The following is a 17,703-nucleotide window of genomic DNA, read 5'->3' as shown; positions in this document are numbered from 1 at the left end:
CCTCTTCTACCACTTGCCACTGAGTCTCAGTTCTCCCCTGCCTGTTCACCATCCTCTAGTGTGGTTGGTGGGGCGACATCCTCCCTGAATCCCCTGATTTAAAAGACTGTATTTCCCTAATGGGATACTTTCCAAACAGTTTATAGAAGTCATCAAAATTGTTATGATACATATCGTGTATGTTACTGGTGAAGGGGCAAGAATACTTACCTTGTGTAGATAAATGCAGACTGAAGTCCAGGCCGTCTGTCCGTGTCATGGTTGGTGAATGATCTGAGCTCTGCAGGTCTCGGTTTTAGTCATCACCCATAAATGGGAGTAAGGCCACCTCTGACAGGGTTTTTGCAAAGAGTGAGTAAGACATATGTGAAAGCACTCTTGTTATAGATGTAGTTATAATTATCTAGGTAATTACATTGATAATTATCCTTTAGGCTTGTGTGAGCTGGCCTAGGAAGTTAATTACCATTTGTTATCTTTTAAGAGTTTCCCATTTTCAGAATATCTAACTTAGAGCCAAATTTTTGGAATAAAATGTTTATTAGAACTGTTTGGAGTTGAATTAAGAGATTGAAATATCCGTGTTAAATATCCACATTCAAAGTTTCTTTCGGTGCTGTTTCGTTTACTCTTCTTTCTCTGTAAAGTCTCTGTGTTCTATCAGTCAGTGTTGGAGGAGCTTTTGTAGGATTACACCTTTTTTCCCTGAATATCATCCACTTTATTCAGTGATGTGTACCCAAGGGAACGCATTTGTTGCAAATGTTGTTTTCCTCATCACCTTTGGTGTAATAATGATTGCCGAGAAGACAGAAGACAATTGTGAAATGAATGTTCTAATATCATGCTGTCTCTTCCTTCTTGCCCAAAAGTGATGTTAGTATGTGTTGGTTCTCACTCGTTGGGGTCCTGCCAATTCTAGTATGTTTTCTGTGCTGCTGAGCTGGGGCCGGGGCTGCTTGTTGGCATATAAACTGCTTTTTGCAAGGTTACCTCTTATGTGGAACAGCCTAACTGGCCCAGAAAGAAACTGTCTCATATGAGCTTTTTCATCAGTATAAAGAGATAGAAAATATCTTAGTGAAGGTATTTTAGTGAAATTAAAAAGATTTCAGAATCTTTTTTATATTTGTTTTAAACTTCCTAGAATGTGAAGCAGGTTATATTTTGCTTGTGATTAGCTACTGCATATTTGAAAAGCAGCATTTAGAAGTTTCAATAAATTTCATGATACTGAAAACCTAAACTGAGTATCAAATTTTAAAACATATGACTGAATTAAGCATCTCTTTCACTAAGACATTTTAGCTGGGATGAAAGACTGTGCCGTATCTCTTATGTCTGCATGCTTTACATTTGCATGAATTTCATTAGCAGCATTTGTCTTGTTTTCCCAAAATATTAGAGATGAATGAATGTATGCATATCATGGTAGTTTGTTTAAAGAGCTGTAGAAATTAAAACATTTCTGCACTTCAGCTGCACAGATTAGCCATCTGAATTTTATAATCTCTGCCAAGATGGTAAATTTTCATTATTACCCATGGGGCTCTTATATTGTAGGAGTGATAGACTTTTCAACCATTATTACTAATAATAATAATTTAAAAAACATTTCAGTGCTCCTTGGTGAATAACACTTCCATACATATGTTGAAAGTCAAGTGTACTAGAGCAATTGTCTACTGCAAATACTGCCATTAGTCATGGGACTTGCTACGAAGTGCCTGGTGCTGGTGCTCAGCCGGTTACTATGGGGCTGACAGGCTTGGGGGCAGTGCAGGCTCTCATCCTTCCACCACCACACCCCCACACACATCCTCACCAGAGAGTCTGAGAATGGCTGAAAAGTATTCTGGTGGCTTCAAGAGATGAACCTCTAACTCATTTTGAAACACTGGTGCAGATGATACAGAAAGGTGAGCCCATGGCAGTGCTGAGGCGGAGGTCCCTACATTGCTGACTTGTCTTTTGGAGACAATCCTGGTATTTCGTAGGGATATTTTTTTCCATAATGGGACGATTGGTGGTGTTCATCGCTCTTCTGGTTTAGCTATTTCAGACTTTATTTCTCTAATTATATTTGCTTTTAGCATCAGTGAATGAAAACCATGAAATATACATGAAGGATTCTGTGTCTGCTGCAGAGGTTGGTACTGGCCAGTACGCCACAACAAAGGGCATCTCTCAAACCAACTTGATCACCACTGTGACTCCGGAGAAAAAGGCCGAAGAAGAGCGCGGCGAGGACGAGGACAGACGGAAGAAGGCAGAGGAGGCCACGCCCGCTGCAGTCGTGCGGCAAGAGGGAAAGGTACATCTCCCAGGCTGCCTCCTGGAGCTTGCTCAGACTTTTAAGTTACTAAATAATTCTGAAGATATAAACCAGGAATGTGTTAAGACTTAGGCTAATTTATATTCCAGCATTAGTCACATTCATATTGTCAAGTTTTAAGTTATTATTTTCCTCTGAAGGATTCTTTCTTAACTTTTTGAAAATTTTATGTTAACAATTGATGTGCTATGGAAGGCTTTCAACAGCTGTCCTGTCTGGATATCGTAAAAATACATTCAGTGGCATATTATATATTTCTGTTTGGTCTCACATTTCAGAACTGTTGCTAAAGCCATTTTCTTTGTTTCTGGCCCCATTCTCCTACGCACGTACTGTGTGTTCTTTTAGAAATACGGTAATTACGTTACCATTCTTCTGACTGCCGGTAACTTGGTGACTGCAGCCTGTGTGCTCGCACACAGTCTTCTCTCTCAGCTTTAGGATTATAATCTAATCATCACAGTGGCCAGTGGCCATGTTTTGAAAGGGGCTATTGAGGCAGAAGGCTGCAAGGGAAGATGGAAAGTGAATTTAGCAGCAGTTTCTCCAAGGGGTTTTGTTCATTAAATTTTGTGACTTCATTTCACCCAAAATTCAAATTCTTCTTAAATATTATGCCTATTTCTGATGATCCAGCACTGTAAGGCAACTTTTCAGAAAAATAATTTAAAAGTCAAAAAACAAGTGGACAACCTGCATCTGCTTGTGGATTTTGTATGTAGCAGAGCAGCTGCCTGAAAGTCAGAAAACTCATCAGGAGGTTTATACATAATAATGGAAGCAGGCTGGCTCCTGGAGCACACAGAGAACAGAGTGACAGGAGCTAAGAGGATGGAAATACTGCAAAGCTTGCAGGTTCTGCTGACACTTGCCTGAGTTTGATTCAGAAGTTCTCTTTTGCACATGGGCTCTTCAAATATGGATCTATGTAGTAGAGACTCACCATCTGGGCCCTATAGAAAAATGCTCCTTTTGACAGGAATTTAGCAATGACTTCTAAATAGGTAGATCAACAAATATATCATTGTTGTAGTTATGTTAGACTATTCTAAATGACCCAATCCATCTTCTTTTTTTTTAGGATAAGATTATTTACTTGCCAAACACAAAAATAAAAAGCAGGATAGGAAATGACAGCAAGAATATTTGAATCACTTTTGCTGTTAAAATGTGCTTTGTTCTGAATTTTGTTTTTACACTCTTCCTTTTCAGTTAAGTCAAGGCATGTTTTTTAAATAGGACCTGAAAAGAAGATAGTACACCTGAAAAACCAAATGTGTTCCATGATTTCATGAAGTCTCCCATGCCAACATACGATTCTCTTGGATGTGTAAACATGATAAAAAGGCACATAACAGTAAATGACTTTTAGTTTGCTGCAAAAATAGATCCAGGCCATCTTACTTTTTTTTTCTTTTTTCTTTTGGTGAGGAAGCTTAGCCCTGAGCTAACATCTGTGCCTGTCTTCTTCTACTTTGTATGTGGCATGCCACCACAGCATGGCTGATGAGTGGAGTTGGTCCGCACCCGGGATCCAAACCTGTGAACCCAGGCCACCAAAGCAGGGCATGTGGAACTTTAACCACTCGGCCACAGGGCCAGCCCTTTCACTTTTTTTAATTCTAAAAGACCACCAATTTGTTTATGTAAAATGTAGCACTAAGCTGTCGTCACTTTGTGCCATTTATGCCGTGGGAAAATAAAAAGACAAAGGAAACTCTGACTCTCATAGTGTGAGTCCCTGAGAAGCCAGTGCTTTGGCCCAAATGCCTTCAGAAGGGCTGTGGCTGAGACCTGGTACTTGAGTGGGTGGGTGGCTGTCTTCACTTCCCATGGTGCAATGCTTTTTTTTTTTTTTAAGATTTTTTTATTTTTTTCCTTTTTCTGCCCAAGTCCCCCGGTACATAGCTGTATATTCTTACTTGTGGGTCCTTCTAGTTGTGGCATGTGGGATGCCGCCTCAGCGTGGCGCCATGTCCGCACCCAGGATTCGAACCAATGAAACACTGGGCCGCCTGCAGCGGAGCGCGCAAACTTAACCACCCCCTGCAATGCTGTCTTTTAAAAATCACCTTAATAAGCAGCATGGAAGATTAAACGTTTTATTCTTCTCCTTCAAAAAGTGACATAGAGAGTACTCATTTTTTAGCCAAAATAAAAATGTGTTGCTGAAAATAGTTCTTAAAAGGCTGGTCCCCTAGATTCCTTTGCGAAGAGGCGTGTCTCCCAGGCTGATAATGGCCCCAGGTAACTGGGTAGCCTTCTGCCCTGGGGAACAACTGCGTGCAGAAGTCAGCTTATAACTTTATGTGATTCTCTGTCGAATGAGATTTATGCAGGGTCCTGTTTAAAACCCAGTGTTTAATGTCAAGTGTGGGTACTGGGGAAGACACACTTGTCTAATACTAAAGAGAGACGCTTCTAAATTCTGATGTATCCATGATGTACTTTTATTTGTACATTTTCTTACCCTCTGTATTTACCACGTCAAGATTAGATCACCATCACGAAGCAGGCCCAGTAATTTCCATACTGTCGGGTCACTGGGCAAAACATGCGTGTGCGCACACGCGCACAGTGTCCAAGAGAGCAATGAAGTCGGGCTGCAGGTGACCTTGTCTGCAGCTGCCCGCTGTCGCAGCTCTGTGCCATGCCAGGTCCCGTTGGGAGTTAGCCTGCTTGACTCCTGCCCTTGCTCGGCAGCCCCCCACCACCTGCAGAGGAAACTGCCATGGTCGTGCAGGCTGCCCGGGCCAGAGACTATAGAGAGCCTCACTTTCTCTGCAGAAGCCTGAACTCACTGGGAGCACTTTAGTGGCGATGCCTGCCTTTCTTTTAAAGACTCAAACTGGGGAGTTAAACGTAGCATTCGTCTGCTAAGAAAAATCAGAAGGCTGGGAAATTGTATCTATACTTCTATTATTTGTGCACCACAAATAATACAAAGTAAATGCTTGTAAACCATATCACAAGAAAATGCATTCTTTTTTTGCTAATTAGCTTGTTGAAACCACTTATTTGAGTTTCAGTTCTGTTTACATCATGGATAAAGGAGCCACAATGGAAAAGGAGTTTTCAGCGGAACCTCAGTTCTTTGTGGAGAGTCAGGGTTCCTAAGATGCTAATTGTTGAATTCCCTAGTTGGAACTGCTACCCACGTAGGAGTGGGGCCAGAAACCTCTTGATTTGGAAACCTACCTGTTTTGGATGTAATTGACTAACCAAGGAAAGGTAATGCTAGAGATTTTTTTTAAATAATCAAAATTTGGATTCATTTTTATTTTTAATTCACCTGAACTACAGTAACAGATCTGTTAGCTGGAAATCAGGAGAAGTTATTGAAAGTCTGGATTTTAAGAGATCAGAGAGTTGTGTTTGCTCTCAAAACCCTGAAACTTGCTAGAGTTGTTGGTCTAAACAAAATTTTTGGATCATGTGAAACATGTAGACTTTGAGATTGCCCACAGATATCTTCTGTTGTTCTGACTCCTTTACAAAGCCCGCCCGTTTCTGCGGGTCTAATGGCATGATGGCAGCCGTCCATGGCAGGGTGGGCACGCAGCTTGAATTCTTTAAATAATGAGCAACCCTCGTGCTAAAGTTCTTGTTTTACAGTTTTATACTGATTCCCATAAGAAAATCAACTAATTGCAGTTTTCTTTTTGTCCTTTTGCACCTCTGTTTGCTGCTTTCTGTCTCTCTCTCTCTCTTTCACATCAGTCACCTGGGCTTGGCACTGACTCATGTCCCCTGTCCCCCCCATCAGCCCACCGACCCCCTGCATCTCCCACAGAGCTCCGTAGGAGGTGTAAGGAGAATGAGCGCCAGCCACCCGGTTTCGAGCCGTCCAGGGACACCGTGTGTGTGCACGGAGAGCCCACCTTGGACTCTGACGGCAAAGGGAAGCCATACTTAGGGGACCAAGATGTGGCCTTTAGCTACAAACAGCAAACTGGCAGAGGGACCACCCTGTTTTCCTTCTCCTTGCAGCTCCCTGAGTCGTTCCCTTCTCTTCTAGATGACGATGGCTACCTCTCTTTTCCCAACCTGTCTGAAACCAGACTCCTCCCACAGAGCTTGCAGCATTGTCTCCCGATCCGCTCGCCCTCCCTCTTGCCCTGTTTCCTCTTCATCTTTTTCTTCCTGCTCTCCGCCTCCTTCTCAGTGCCATGTGCCCTCACTCTCTCCTTCCCTCTGGCTATGTGCCTCTGCTACCTGGAGCCCAGGGCGGCCTCCTTGAGTGCCTCACTAGACAATGACCCGAGTGACAGTTCAGAGGAAGAGGTGTGTACCTCGGCATAGAGCACACTTCCCTGTCGTGGTCGGGGCTTCGGTCCGAAGCAGTGGTAGACGGCTGCTACAATAGTAGTCCTCCTTTCAGAGCCTCATTTATTGTCTGTGCCAATACGTGAAGAGGTTTTGTGTGTTGGGGAGTACAGCCAGCCCCAGGGTTAGGCACAACACCATGTGGATGGAGCTGTCTGAGCCCGGCCGGAGCCGCTCTGCTACCCACTGAATTATCCGGGTTGTGAAGGACTCAGCCAAAAGTCAATTTTAAATAACCTGTTAACTATGTAAAAAGTCAGGCTTCAGTTGTCATGTAATAAAGTAAATTACAGATAAGACAGATAAGTAACTTTGGACTAGATTTATGGTGTGTTACTAAAATGTTCCTGATACAGTCACACATAGTGGTGATAGACTACATAAATGATACTCCAGGTGAGGTGGGGGAGGACATGCCGTCGGGAGGCATCGTCCTCATTGGGGTAGCTTTCCACCAATTGTAAATGCCTCTTCTCCATGGGGTTTCTGAAACGTCCCCACTGCTCTCTTCTGCTGTCATTGCCAGACTGTCACTGTTACTCACGGAGGTGAGCCAAATCCCCTGGGTGTGTGGGGTCAGAAAGGATGTCTGAGCAGTTGAAAATGCGCACATGATGTCAGTCATTCGTGGGGCCAGAGACTGGAGCAGAAAGAACTGCAATTAAAAGCAACAGGTTTCAAACACAGTCAGGAAAAGACTCATCTGAGGCTCCTACCAGTTGCAAAAATGGGCTGAAATTCCATCTGCACTAGTAATGCCAAAGCATGTATTGGGTGGCAGCGATTCCTTCAACTCCAGCCTAAGCCAAAAAACCCACACACAGTGGACAGTCTGGTCAGGTCAGGGAAGATGGATGGGCCTCTGTGGCTCTCGGCCAGGCGTGTATTTAGTGGTGAAAGGACTTGGGCCTTCAGCCTCCGGCTGTGAAGGCAGTGCCGCATGTCACTCTCCTGTCCTTCATCCAGGCCATTGGGTGAGTCAGCATGTAGCCAGTAGGTTTTCCTCTTAATTGCTGTCCTTTCGCAACACCCATGCCTGTATGAACAGCCCCAGCAGTTTCCCCCTCTACAGGCTTCAAATAGAGTCCAGGGGAAAAGAACAGAAGCTGCCACCTAGCTGTCACCTCCCCTGCTGCCCCCAGCTTGCCTGCTCCTCCAGCTCTCATGCTCCCACAAAACAGGCTATTGTGGGAGGACACAGGCCAATACTCTAGCATTTAGAGAACCATCACAAAGTCAGGGCTATACTAAAGAAAAGGAAGTGTATTCAGTTCTGTGCTCAGCTGGAAATCGAAATCTGAGCTGCACCTGTGGGTGTGCAGCATTGTGAGAGTGTATAAGGGTCTATATTTAGTGGTATTATGACCATTTCTTTGCAGTAGAAGGAAAAAAATGGGAATGGTCTCAGAGATGTTTCAAATAAAAGTTCAGGCTTTGGGTATTGCATAAGAGCCCTTTTCAAAGATCTTGGGTCATATATGACTTAGCTCCAACGATATATATTTAGACGCACATGCACGTAAAGCTATTTTCATACGTGGAAAATATTTTAAGAGAAAACTACTTTAAATCCTAGGCTTTAATGTAACTATTTTCACAGTAGCAGTATTATCAAATGATGCAGGACTAGAACATACAACAGTTAAGAGCACAGTATTATCTACAAAGACTATTTATAATGTTAGCTGGTTTCCAACCTGGGCATATATTTTTCCTTTAGCACTGGAGTTAGTCATCAAGCTAACATAAAGCAAAAAGATTGCCATTTTGTGCTTTTCTGAATACTAAATAACTGAACTTGTATGTAGCAACCCACACAGATCTTGTGCCTAATCCAGGGTATACATCTTGTTGTAACCAGTGCATGAGAATTCATGTTCTACTTGGGCATGTCTGCATTACATTGGCAAAACAAATCACAGCAGTTACTCGTTGCAAGCCTGTGATCGCGTGACTGGAGCTTCCCAGTCCGTCGCGCTCCTTGTGCAAACCTCTGAGACGGGGCAGCCGTGGCCGCGCGGTGCTTGTGCCTCCTCTCCAGCCTCAGCCAGCCTTGACAGCCCACCTGACGGAAGGCTGTGCTGGGCCATCTGTTCAGTGTCATCTCTTAACCCCAAGTGTTGAGAGCTGTGCACTGCAGTTCATGCTGAGCTAGAGCCCTCACATGTAGGTCATTCAGCTAAAGAAATGCCGTTGGTCCACATGGCCTGTTCTGTTCTCTAGGCCTCAAGCACTTTGGCAGCTACACTGGGGGACTTCGTAACACACAGTTCAGCACTGTCACTTTTGTTTTCCAAAATCACTGATGGCTGTAGTTCTTTTTAAATATTTTAACATCACTGCTTACATTTTTCCGTGTGACATGGTGGCTCAGTTAGTCCCAGCCTTTCTTGAGAGTGAAACCCCGTATAGAAAGGCTTAATCATTTCAATGTAAAGCTATGGGCCAGTCACTTCTTTTCTTTTGTATTTTCAGAATGGTCAAATAGGAGGGGGCAGAATATTAAGACTTCTGTCAAGAAACGTAAGATGAGTTTAGCTCATCATACCAGAGAATGTAACTATGTGTCAGTTTGTGAGGAGTTTTCTGTTAATACAAAGAAAAAGGAGATGGATTCAAATCTGGAGGAAAAAATTAGTTGATCACTTGATTTTAAATTTTAAATTGTGTAAACAAAGTATTATATGATAGTTTATGACATCCTATACGTTGTACAGTTTTGTTTAGTCAGTGTGTTATACAAGTAACAGTTGCTATTGAAGCTGCTTTATTCAGCCTTTATTACTTCATTTATTAATTATTTATGGACCAGGAATTCTGTATATGGAATGACTGACTAGGCACTAACTAGACATTTGAGGGAGTATAGATATGGCCTACGCTATTTGTTTGTGTATAGCTAGGACAAATAGTAATAATTAAGAAATATTATATTGATATCAATATTTTACAGCTATTATAGGCGTTTTTAGCTGTGTGTGTGTCAGGCATTGTATAAAGCATTTAGTATCCATTACCTGATATAGTTAGGGCTATTAATTTTCCCGTTTTGCAAGAAGGAAATTGGGATTAAAAATTAAACGTGCCCAATGTGTCACAGATTTAAATAGCCAGGATTTGAGCTCAGGTCTCTCTGATGTCAGGCCCCTTGCTCGTAACCACGATGGTAATGTAACCCCTAGTGCTTGGAAAGTTGTTGAAGTAAATTTAAAGCCATAAGGGAAATAATCTATATAGGAGGAAAAATGCTTTTTCCTTTTGAAGTCTTTGACACAACTAGTTAGCACACTGAGCACAAGTCATTCTTGCTTTTCTTAAAAGCCTACGATGTCTGTGAGTTATTCTGTGACCTTGAGCGGTCGCCTGTCTGCCTCCCTGATTCACGCTGGCCTCTCCCTGGACCGTGAGGAGGGAGCCACGCTAGTGCCACAGTCGTGAGCACCCTTGAGAAGATGAGGAGGCCCCCGGAGCTGGCGAGGCGGTCAGGTCGTGATGGTGTGTCTGCGCGCTTCTTTACCAGCATGCTGATGATTGCTGTCCACTTAGGCGAGTGGCAAGGATGCCGGAACGGCCACCTCGTGTGTCCGTGCCATGCGTGAATCCAGCTCCTTTTCCTTTAGGAACAGATCCAGTGAGAGTCGGGAGAGCGCTGGGAAGGCAGCCTCCCAGGTGGGCTGATGGCAGCATCGCCGTCCCACTGCCGCCCCTGCTCCTTCAGGGCGGAAGGTCAGCAGAGGAGGCAGATGCACAAGCTGGCAGCCCCCAGTTCTGTTTTTTCTTGTCAAAATATTAATCACACATCTTTGCTCAAGGGAATTTTGTTGATTGTTAGTTAATATTTGTGAAGGGAAAGTCAGTTAGCATTATATCAAGGCATTTAGATGTCCCATTTTCAATGGCTCTGACTCTACTCCAGAGAAAATTGTTTTTGTTTTAAATCGTAAACCTCTATGAAACAGATTAAAAACTATTTCTGCAATTACCACTGTGATTCTCTGAAACCTAGGCTCTGTCAAATGCTGTGCTTTGTTTTATTTGTTTCCAAGTAGATGTCATTCTCTCTCTATTTTTTTTATTATTATTTTCTTCATTTGTATGATGTTTTGGAATGAGACACTTAAACACATACTTTGATTTACCTCTTTATATTGGAAGGTGGGGCAAAATAAACAACATGTAGTCTTAAAAAATGTCTAGTTAGGAATGCTACTTGAAAATCGAGTGACATTTTTCATCTATAAAACATACGCCTGTGAGTCACTGGCATGTGCTTTTTATAATTGATAGGTAATGCAGACAGCCTGATGGTCATAAATGGATATAAATTATCAAAATGCTATAAATGAGGGGCTGAAAGTCCAGTGACTGTTATAGTAGCTTTTTATTTAAATCTACATTTTAATTTACCTTTCAAATGTGACATATTACTAGATAAAAAACATATAAACATCAGTTTTATTCGCATTAAACATTTTTAGGAGGTCTTTCTCAGGATTTAGTTAAAGGGGGGAAAGAATGACAATTCACTTTTCCTGAGACGTGACCCAGGCAAGTCGACTTGGTTCGCGTGGTCCCTGCAGCCGCAGGCCGTGCTCTGGCCTCTGCCAAGCGGCTCTGCGCTGAAACCTGGCTCTGGCCTCTCTTTTGCTTTGCTCAAACCGGTGTTCTTATGGGGGAAGGTAATGTGAGACAGACCACAGAGCAGAAGAGCTGTGGGACCTGTGCCGGACCCTATTTGACCAGATGGGTTTGTTTTCTATTCCTGCCTTCCTCCTGGAACCTGATCACTTCTGTGATCAATAGACCGACAGTGAGCGCACGGACACCGCCGCTGATGGGGAAACCACTGCCACGGAGGTTAGTACCCTCACTGAGGGCGGCTGGGAGTCGCCTCACGCGCATGCTTTGTGGGATGGCTCTGCGTTTAGGAAGTGCATGTGCTTTTCGAGTGGAGATACATTCTCACTTTAACAGTAGGGGTTAAATATAGTTAATTGCCTAGACCAGTGGTTCTCAAACCCTGCCCTGCACCAGAATCATCCAGAGGTTCCATCCTTTTGTTTCTCCTTCAGAAGGTTTGGGGTAGGACTCAAAAATTTCCATTCAAATTTGCATAACAAATTCCAAGGCAATGTTGACTCTGTCAATTTTAGGCTCATATTTTGGGAACCCTTGACTAAACTGAAAAATATATTTTTTTAAGTATTCCCTCATCCCAAATGAGAGGTTATGTATGTATGATAGCCATGATGAGTGGGGAGGAGGGTCACAATTAATTTAATTAGCCTGTAGACTGGATACAGATGTCTTTTTAAATCCCAGGTGGTCAAGTAATACTTGTCAAAATTCTAATACTTCCCTAAACTCATGTTCATAGGCTGCGTGCAACTTAAGTCACTCAAAAGAAATGAATTCTCTGGGGCCAGCTCAGGGGCGCAGTGGTTAAGTGCGCACGTTCCGCTTCTCAGCAGCCTGGGGTTCGCTGGCCCGGATCCCAGGTGCGGACATGGCACCGCTTGGCAAAAGCCATGCTGTGGCAGGTGAGCCACATATACAGTAGAGGAAGATGGGCAGGGATGTTAGCTCAGGGCCTGTCTTCCTTAGCAAAAAGAGGAGGATTGGCAGCAGTTAGCTCAAGGCTAATCTTCCTCAAAAAAAAAAAAACAGAATTCTCTAAGGAAGAGAAGATTAGCAAATTACTGTTAGCAGTTTATTGGAAAAACCATAATCACATTGAACAATGATAAGAGAGATGCAATGCTACTATTTATATTTTATTAATTGTATAGAGTAAATTAAATATGTGCGTGACTTATGGTGTTTTTCAAATCTTCTCTACCAGTAACTATTTAAAATTTCTGTAAAAACAATATTTATCTATAGTAAGGGAATTCAAGATGGTCATCTTCCCAAGTGCTAGCAGAATTTATTTTTTACTTTGTGATAGTGTTTACTTTAGGTTTTTTACATCATCCAATAATAACAATATTTTCTAGTTGGGTATTTAGGAAGAACTGAAAAACGTTATAAGTAGTATCTATACATCATTTAATTGAATATATCTTCAGAAAAACATTTCAAAATGGAGTTTTATTAAGTTTATTCCTTTGGAAATGCCAGAATACAATTCAAAGCTTAGAAATCATAATTTTTTAAAGCTAAAAATAATATTGTAAAACTACGGTCATGTGTTGCTTCATGATAGTGATACGTTGTAAGAAATGCGTTATTAGGAGATTTTGTCATTGTGCAGACATCACAGAGTGTACTGACACAAACAGATGGTACCACCTGCTACACATGTAAGCTCTACACTACTAACCTACAGGACCGCTGTCGTATATGCAGTCCATCACTGACCAAAGAGTTATGCGGTACATGACTGCAGTATCCAGATTCTTTTAAGCAATTGCATATAAATTTGTTATAACTTAATTTTCTATGCCAAATATAACAAAATTACTTAAATTATCTTAATTTTGTACGAATTAGTTACACGTGGCTGCTTGTTAATATAGTCAATAAACTTCATTGTAATCCTAATGTGTGCTATGAATGAAAGATATTTTAATACTAATTCTTCAGATTTCTATAGCAGTTTTAAATTTTATATAACGAACCATGCAAACAAACACGCATAACATAGGTAGATTGTGAAACTTAAAACGAAGAGCTGTGCACTTAATGAGAGCTCCCCTAGAGGGTATGAACCTCACAATAATCTTATGAGGTTAGCTATTATTATCCCCAATTTGTAGACCAGAGAACTGTGGCTCAAAGAATTTAACACAAAGATTCCCACATTTTAAAATTTCTTGAACCTGTAGCACTTAGGAATTAGCACGCTGCCAGCATTGTTAGCATTACGTCCGTGTTCTGCAGCGCTGTAAACACTTTCCCTTCTCTTCTCTTGGGAGCCAGCACAACAGTAGTGCAGGTTGGGGCATGCTGGGTAGTCAGTCTTGTCCCCATTGACAGATAAGGAAAGTGAGAGCCAGATACACTGGTTGATTTGCTTAAGGCGACTTGCTCAAGTGCCTCCGTCTTCTCCCCCGTGACTTCACTCTGGCCCTCTTTGTCACACGGATGTGAGGTCTGGCTGGTCAGAGTGCCCAGGGCTGGCTGGCTTGCCTAGTAGCCTGGGGTTAGTACTCAGGTACACACCAGCCCAAGGATTAAACAGATCCTTGAAGTTAGAAAAATAAGGATAATGAAGTGGCTTTTAGATAAATTTGTTCTATTTGTTAAAAATTATCCTGTCTGTGTTTTAAAGAAATGATGGTAATGTTGATAGTAGTTGATTTTTTTTTTTAACTTTATCAGCCTTCTCCCCACCCAAATTTGTTTTTACATATATAGGTTCAAGAAATTTTAAAATGTGGGAATCTTTGTGTTAAATTCTTTGAGCCACAGTTCTCTGGTCTACAAATTGGGGATAATAATAGCTAACCTCATAAGATTTTTGTGAGGTTCATACCCTCTAAGGGAGCTCTCATTATTGGGTGATCATAGCCATTCGTGTGCATTTTAATTCTAATGTGGCTCCCTGCACTTCCTGAGCCATTTCTAACGTCCAGTAAGGACAGCCCTCCAGGCCCTGGCTGTCACCTGCCAAGCACAAGTGTGTGCTCGGTCACACTTGGAAGTCTCCAGGTTAAAGTGCCAAGAACCCACTGCGCAAGGAGTCTTGTATCCCGTCTTCTCAACAAGCCTCATCATCTGTGTATGAGAATGTTGTGGTTTGTGTATAAGAAAAAAATGGCATCCGTCTGCAAGAGCAAACCAGTGCCCTCACTTAGCAAGTCTGTATAGAGCACAGTTCTTCAGTCATAGAGTCAACTGCATGGTAAGACTTTATTTCCCGCTCTTTCTTGATGCTGGCAGTCGGACCAGGAGGAAGATGCAGAGCTCAAGGCACAGGTAGAAAATAAAAGTAAAACAAAAACAAAAACCAGTGTGTGATAAGTCACTGTTCATCTCCGACGTTCACGTCTCCCAGCATGCTCTGTGGCCGGTTACCCCATTGATGGTGCCGTGTGGAGGGAGGTCTTTTCCCATGGCCGGTTACCATGGTGTTGGTACAGTGTGGAGGATGGCGTTTGTTCCCGTGACTACCATGTCCCTCACCTTTCCCTTTCTTCTCCACTTTTTTCAGAATAGTCTGATTAAGCGAATAAAGGGTGAAAATGTGTATGTCAAACATAGTAATCTTATGTTAGAGGTTGGTACTGGTGCATACAGTGCATGTTCGTGTGCGTTGATTTCCTTTGAGTGGCTTCGTGTGGGCTCGTGCTGTGCTGCATGGACCGTGTGCTCGCCTGTGAAGACGTGGGGGTGACTTCTTAGCTTCCTTGGATTCCTTCCTGTCTCCTAGATATAGACCCCGTTTCTTGTGTGTGTATTTATTTTAATTCTCTCTGGTTATATGTAAATTTACACTTTTTACAGTTTACCTTTTAAAACTCTCTTGATTTTTATGCTTGCGTGAACTAGATTTTTTTTTCCTCAGAAATACCACATTTTCACCAGAGTGTTTGTGGTAGTGTCATGAGCCCTCATCAGAATTCTTTTGTTTTGACTACTAATGAGATTGATATTACTAAAGAGAGAACAGAAAGGAAAACAAATCTAAAACATTGACTGTTGGGTTCTTTATGTTCTGAATATAGGAGCTAGATAAAACTCAAGATGACCTGATGAAACATCAGACCAATATCAGTGAGCTGAAAAGAACCTTTCTAGAAACCTCCACAGACACTGCCATCACAAATGAATGGGAAAAGAGGCTTTCTACCTCTCCAGTGCGACTGGCCGCCAGGCAGGAGGACGCACCCATGATTGAACCGCTGGTCCCTGAAGAGGTTGGTATCCAGACTTTGGGCTGCAGTGGTCTTCTGTCCGCTAGCCTCCCTTCTCTGCAGGGTCGTGGCGGGGGCAGGGTTGAGCACGCGCCTGAGTAGAGAGCGCACCGCTTGTCTGTGGATAGCCTGAACTGACGTCCTCAGGGCTGCAGAGTAGGGCTGCAAAGTAGAGGGATGAGGTGGCTGAGAAGTGAATAATTGTGTCTGGGGGTCCTTAGTGTGAATTAGTCAAAGGGAAACTATGGAGCAAATCTGCTTATTCTAGCCGTAAAGCTAGGTTTCATATCTGGGAGAAATTGAGATACTATCTAAATGAACTGACGCTTTTTCTGAATGTACTTCTGCTGCAGAAAGAATTGACCTGACAACTCTAGAATGTTTCTCATCAATTGCAAGATGAAGCCTGTTGAGAATGTCTAATGTTTGCCTAAATGGTGATCTGAACTTGATAGCGTTTCAGGACCTGTTTAACTCTGGGAATGTTACACCAGGCTTTTACTGGGATAATCAGTATTTGATTTTAATTTTAACTTTTTTAAAATATATAACTCATTATTTTAACTGATTTATAATCAGTTTTTTATTTGGTTTTTAATAGGGAAAGTAGAGGCCAGAATGTCTTTTTAAGTAGGAGTCTCCCATGTAGGAGAGTCTCTCTAAATGTTCAGCCAGAGCGTGAGGATGCAGCTGGTGCTGCCCGGGCCCAGCGACAGCAGTGCTGCTAACCTGACTGGCGCTGTCAGGCATCAGCTTGCTCTGTCTGTCTTGAAAAGGAGTAGCTTTAAACTGCATCTTCCCAGCGTCATGTTGATTAACTTCTTTCTGTATCAAGACTCCTTCTTTGTGAGATATTGGTCCAGAAAACTGAAACAGAAGAAAATTAAAACTTAAACCTTTATGAGAGAAAGATCCTTTGACTAGTAGCCAGTATACAATGCTTTGGTCCTTGCAGTGAGAAGAAGAATAGAATTACAGTCATTTTGATCACTTTCTGAACACCCTTTGAAAGCTATGTATGGAAAGTGACCACAATCACTATGGAGCTGACAATTCCAATCCCAGATGAAAAGTGACAAGGTTTATGTGCATTTGAATTACTTTGAAAAGGGCCTTTTTATGCAGAATCAATGAAAAGCACTGTTACTAGTCCTCCTGTGCCATTAAACACAAGTTTCATTCAGATTCCTTGAGCTTCAGGAGACAAGTTCCACATTCAGGTTGATAGAAATATTCCAGTCCCTGCATTATTAAGAATACCACTTGTAGTTATGATTGCATAAATTTCATTGTGATCGGTCAACTTTGGCTTTTTCTGTTTCTACTGTGTCTGTTGGAAATAATGAAGAACATGCTGGCTCTGAAGATGGCAGATAGTAGATTAAGTCACAAAAACACTAAATAGCCACCAAAATCAAAACAAGGCACCCAAGCAAAGCCTCTGCCTGCATGCTGCCACTTCGGGCCCCGCCGCTCGGAGTGGACGTTTGGGGAGAAGCTTAGGGAAGCTGAAGGGTGGTTGCTAACAAGCAAGGGGCTTGAAAGGTCTAGGCCATTAGATTAATAAAAGAAGTTCTTTTCACTTACTAAATTCTTGGAGAATGACAGTGATGAACACTAATAACCTGAAGAGGCGATACTTTGAATATACTGAACTTTCCCCGGATCTTAATGCCTTTTCTGTGTCAGTGCACAGAAACTGCAGTGAGCCCAAGAAAGAATTTTTTGTAAATGATTAAAGGATGGAAACCTGTCTTCTGCAGAAGAGCAGAGCAGTCAGGTTGTTTGGACTGGAGAAGACCAAAGGCTGGTTTAGTAGCTGCTGTCCAGCGTCTGTTAAGTTGTTGCAGAGGCCGTGCCACAGTGCTCCACTGCTGCCGTGTAAAGAGGAAGTCCTAGAAAGACTTGGCTAGATGTAAAGAAGAACTTCCTAGAAACAAGGCTGGTTAACCCTGGTTATCAAAGGCGCCCTGGAAAAGCAGCTCTGAGGAGCTTTGAGCCCCAGAGGAAGAGCAGCCCCGTTTAGGCAGCCAGGGCCCTGTGTGCTTCGCTTGGCTCGGGGCTGGCAGGGTGCACTCGGGGCTCCTTGCGACCCATCTCCAGGGCCCTTGACGACATCTGAGTTTATACTCCCTTGGCGGGCCCTGGAGAGAGCCCTAAGAGCAACCCAGGCACTTCTCATGC

At 42.6% G+C, this 17,703-nt stretch overlaps 1 protein-coding gene across 50 annotated transcripts in view; it reads left to right on the top strand.

Moving 5' to 3' along the window:
- Positions 1 to 17,703, top strand: part of EPB41L3 (erythrocyte membrane protein band 4.1 like 3) — a 228,809-nt gene that overhangs the window by 199,147 nt on the left and 11,959 nt on the right. For 7 of the 50 annotated variants that reach the window (XM_023647400.2, XM_070220540.1, XM_023647394.2 and 4 more), the window contains exons 12-17: positions 2,094 to 2,314; positions 6,056 to 6,619; positions 11,465 to 11,518; positions 14,546 to 14,581; positions 14,817 to 14,882; positions 15,331 to 15,522. In XM_023647400.2, coding sequence (XP_023503168.1) covers positions 2,094 to 2,314; positions 6,056 to 6,619; positions 11,465 to 11,518; positions 14,546 to 14,581; positions 14,817 to 14,882; positions 15,331 to 15,522 — 1,133 coding nt within the window. The remainder of the gene's footprint in view (positions 1 to 2,093; positions 2,315 to 6,055; positions 6,620 to 11,464; positions 11,519 to 14,545; positions 14,582 to 14,816; positions 14,883 to 15,330; positions 15,523 to 17,703) is intronic. The other 43 variants (XM_070220545.1, XM_070220537.1, XM_023647410.2 and 40 more) reach the window with 15 other exon arrangements.

Source organism: Equus caballus, chromosome 8 (assembly GCF_041296265.1).
Source record: "Equus caballus isolate H_3958 breed thoroughbred chromosome 8, TB-T2T, whole genome shotgun sequence".
Lineage (NCBI taxonomy): Eukaryota > Metazoa > Chordata > Mammalia > Perissodactyla > Equidae > Equus > Equus caballus.
Note: the sequence above shows the minus strand (reverse complement) of the source record. Positions and strands in the feature narration are given on the sequence as shown.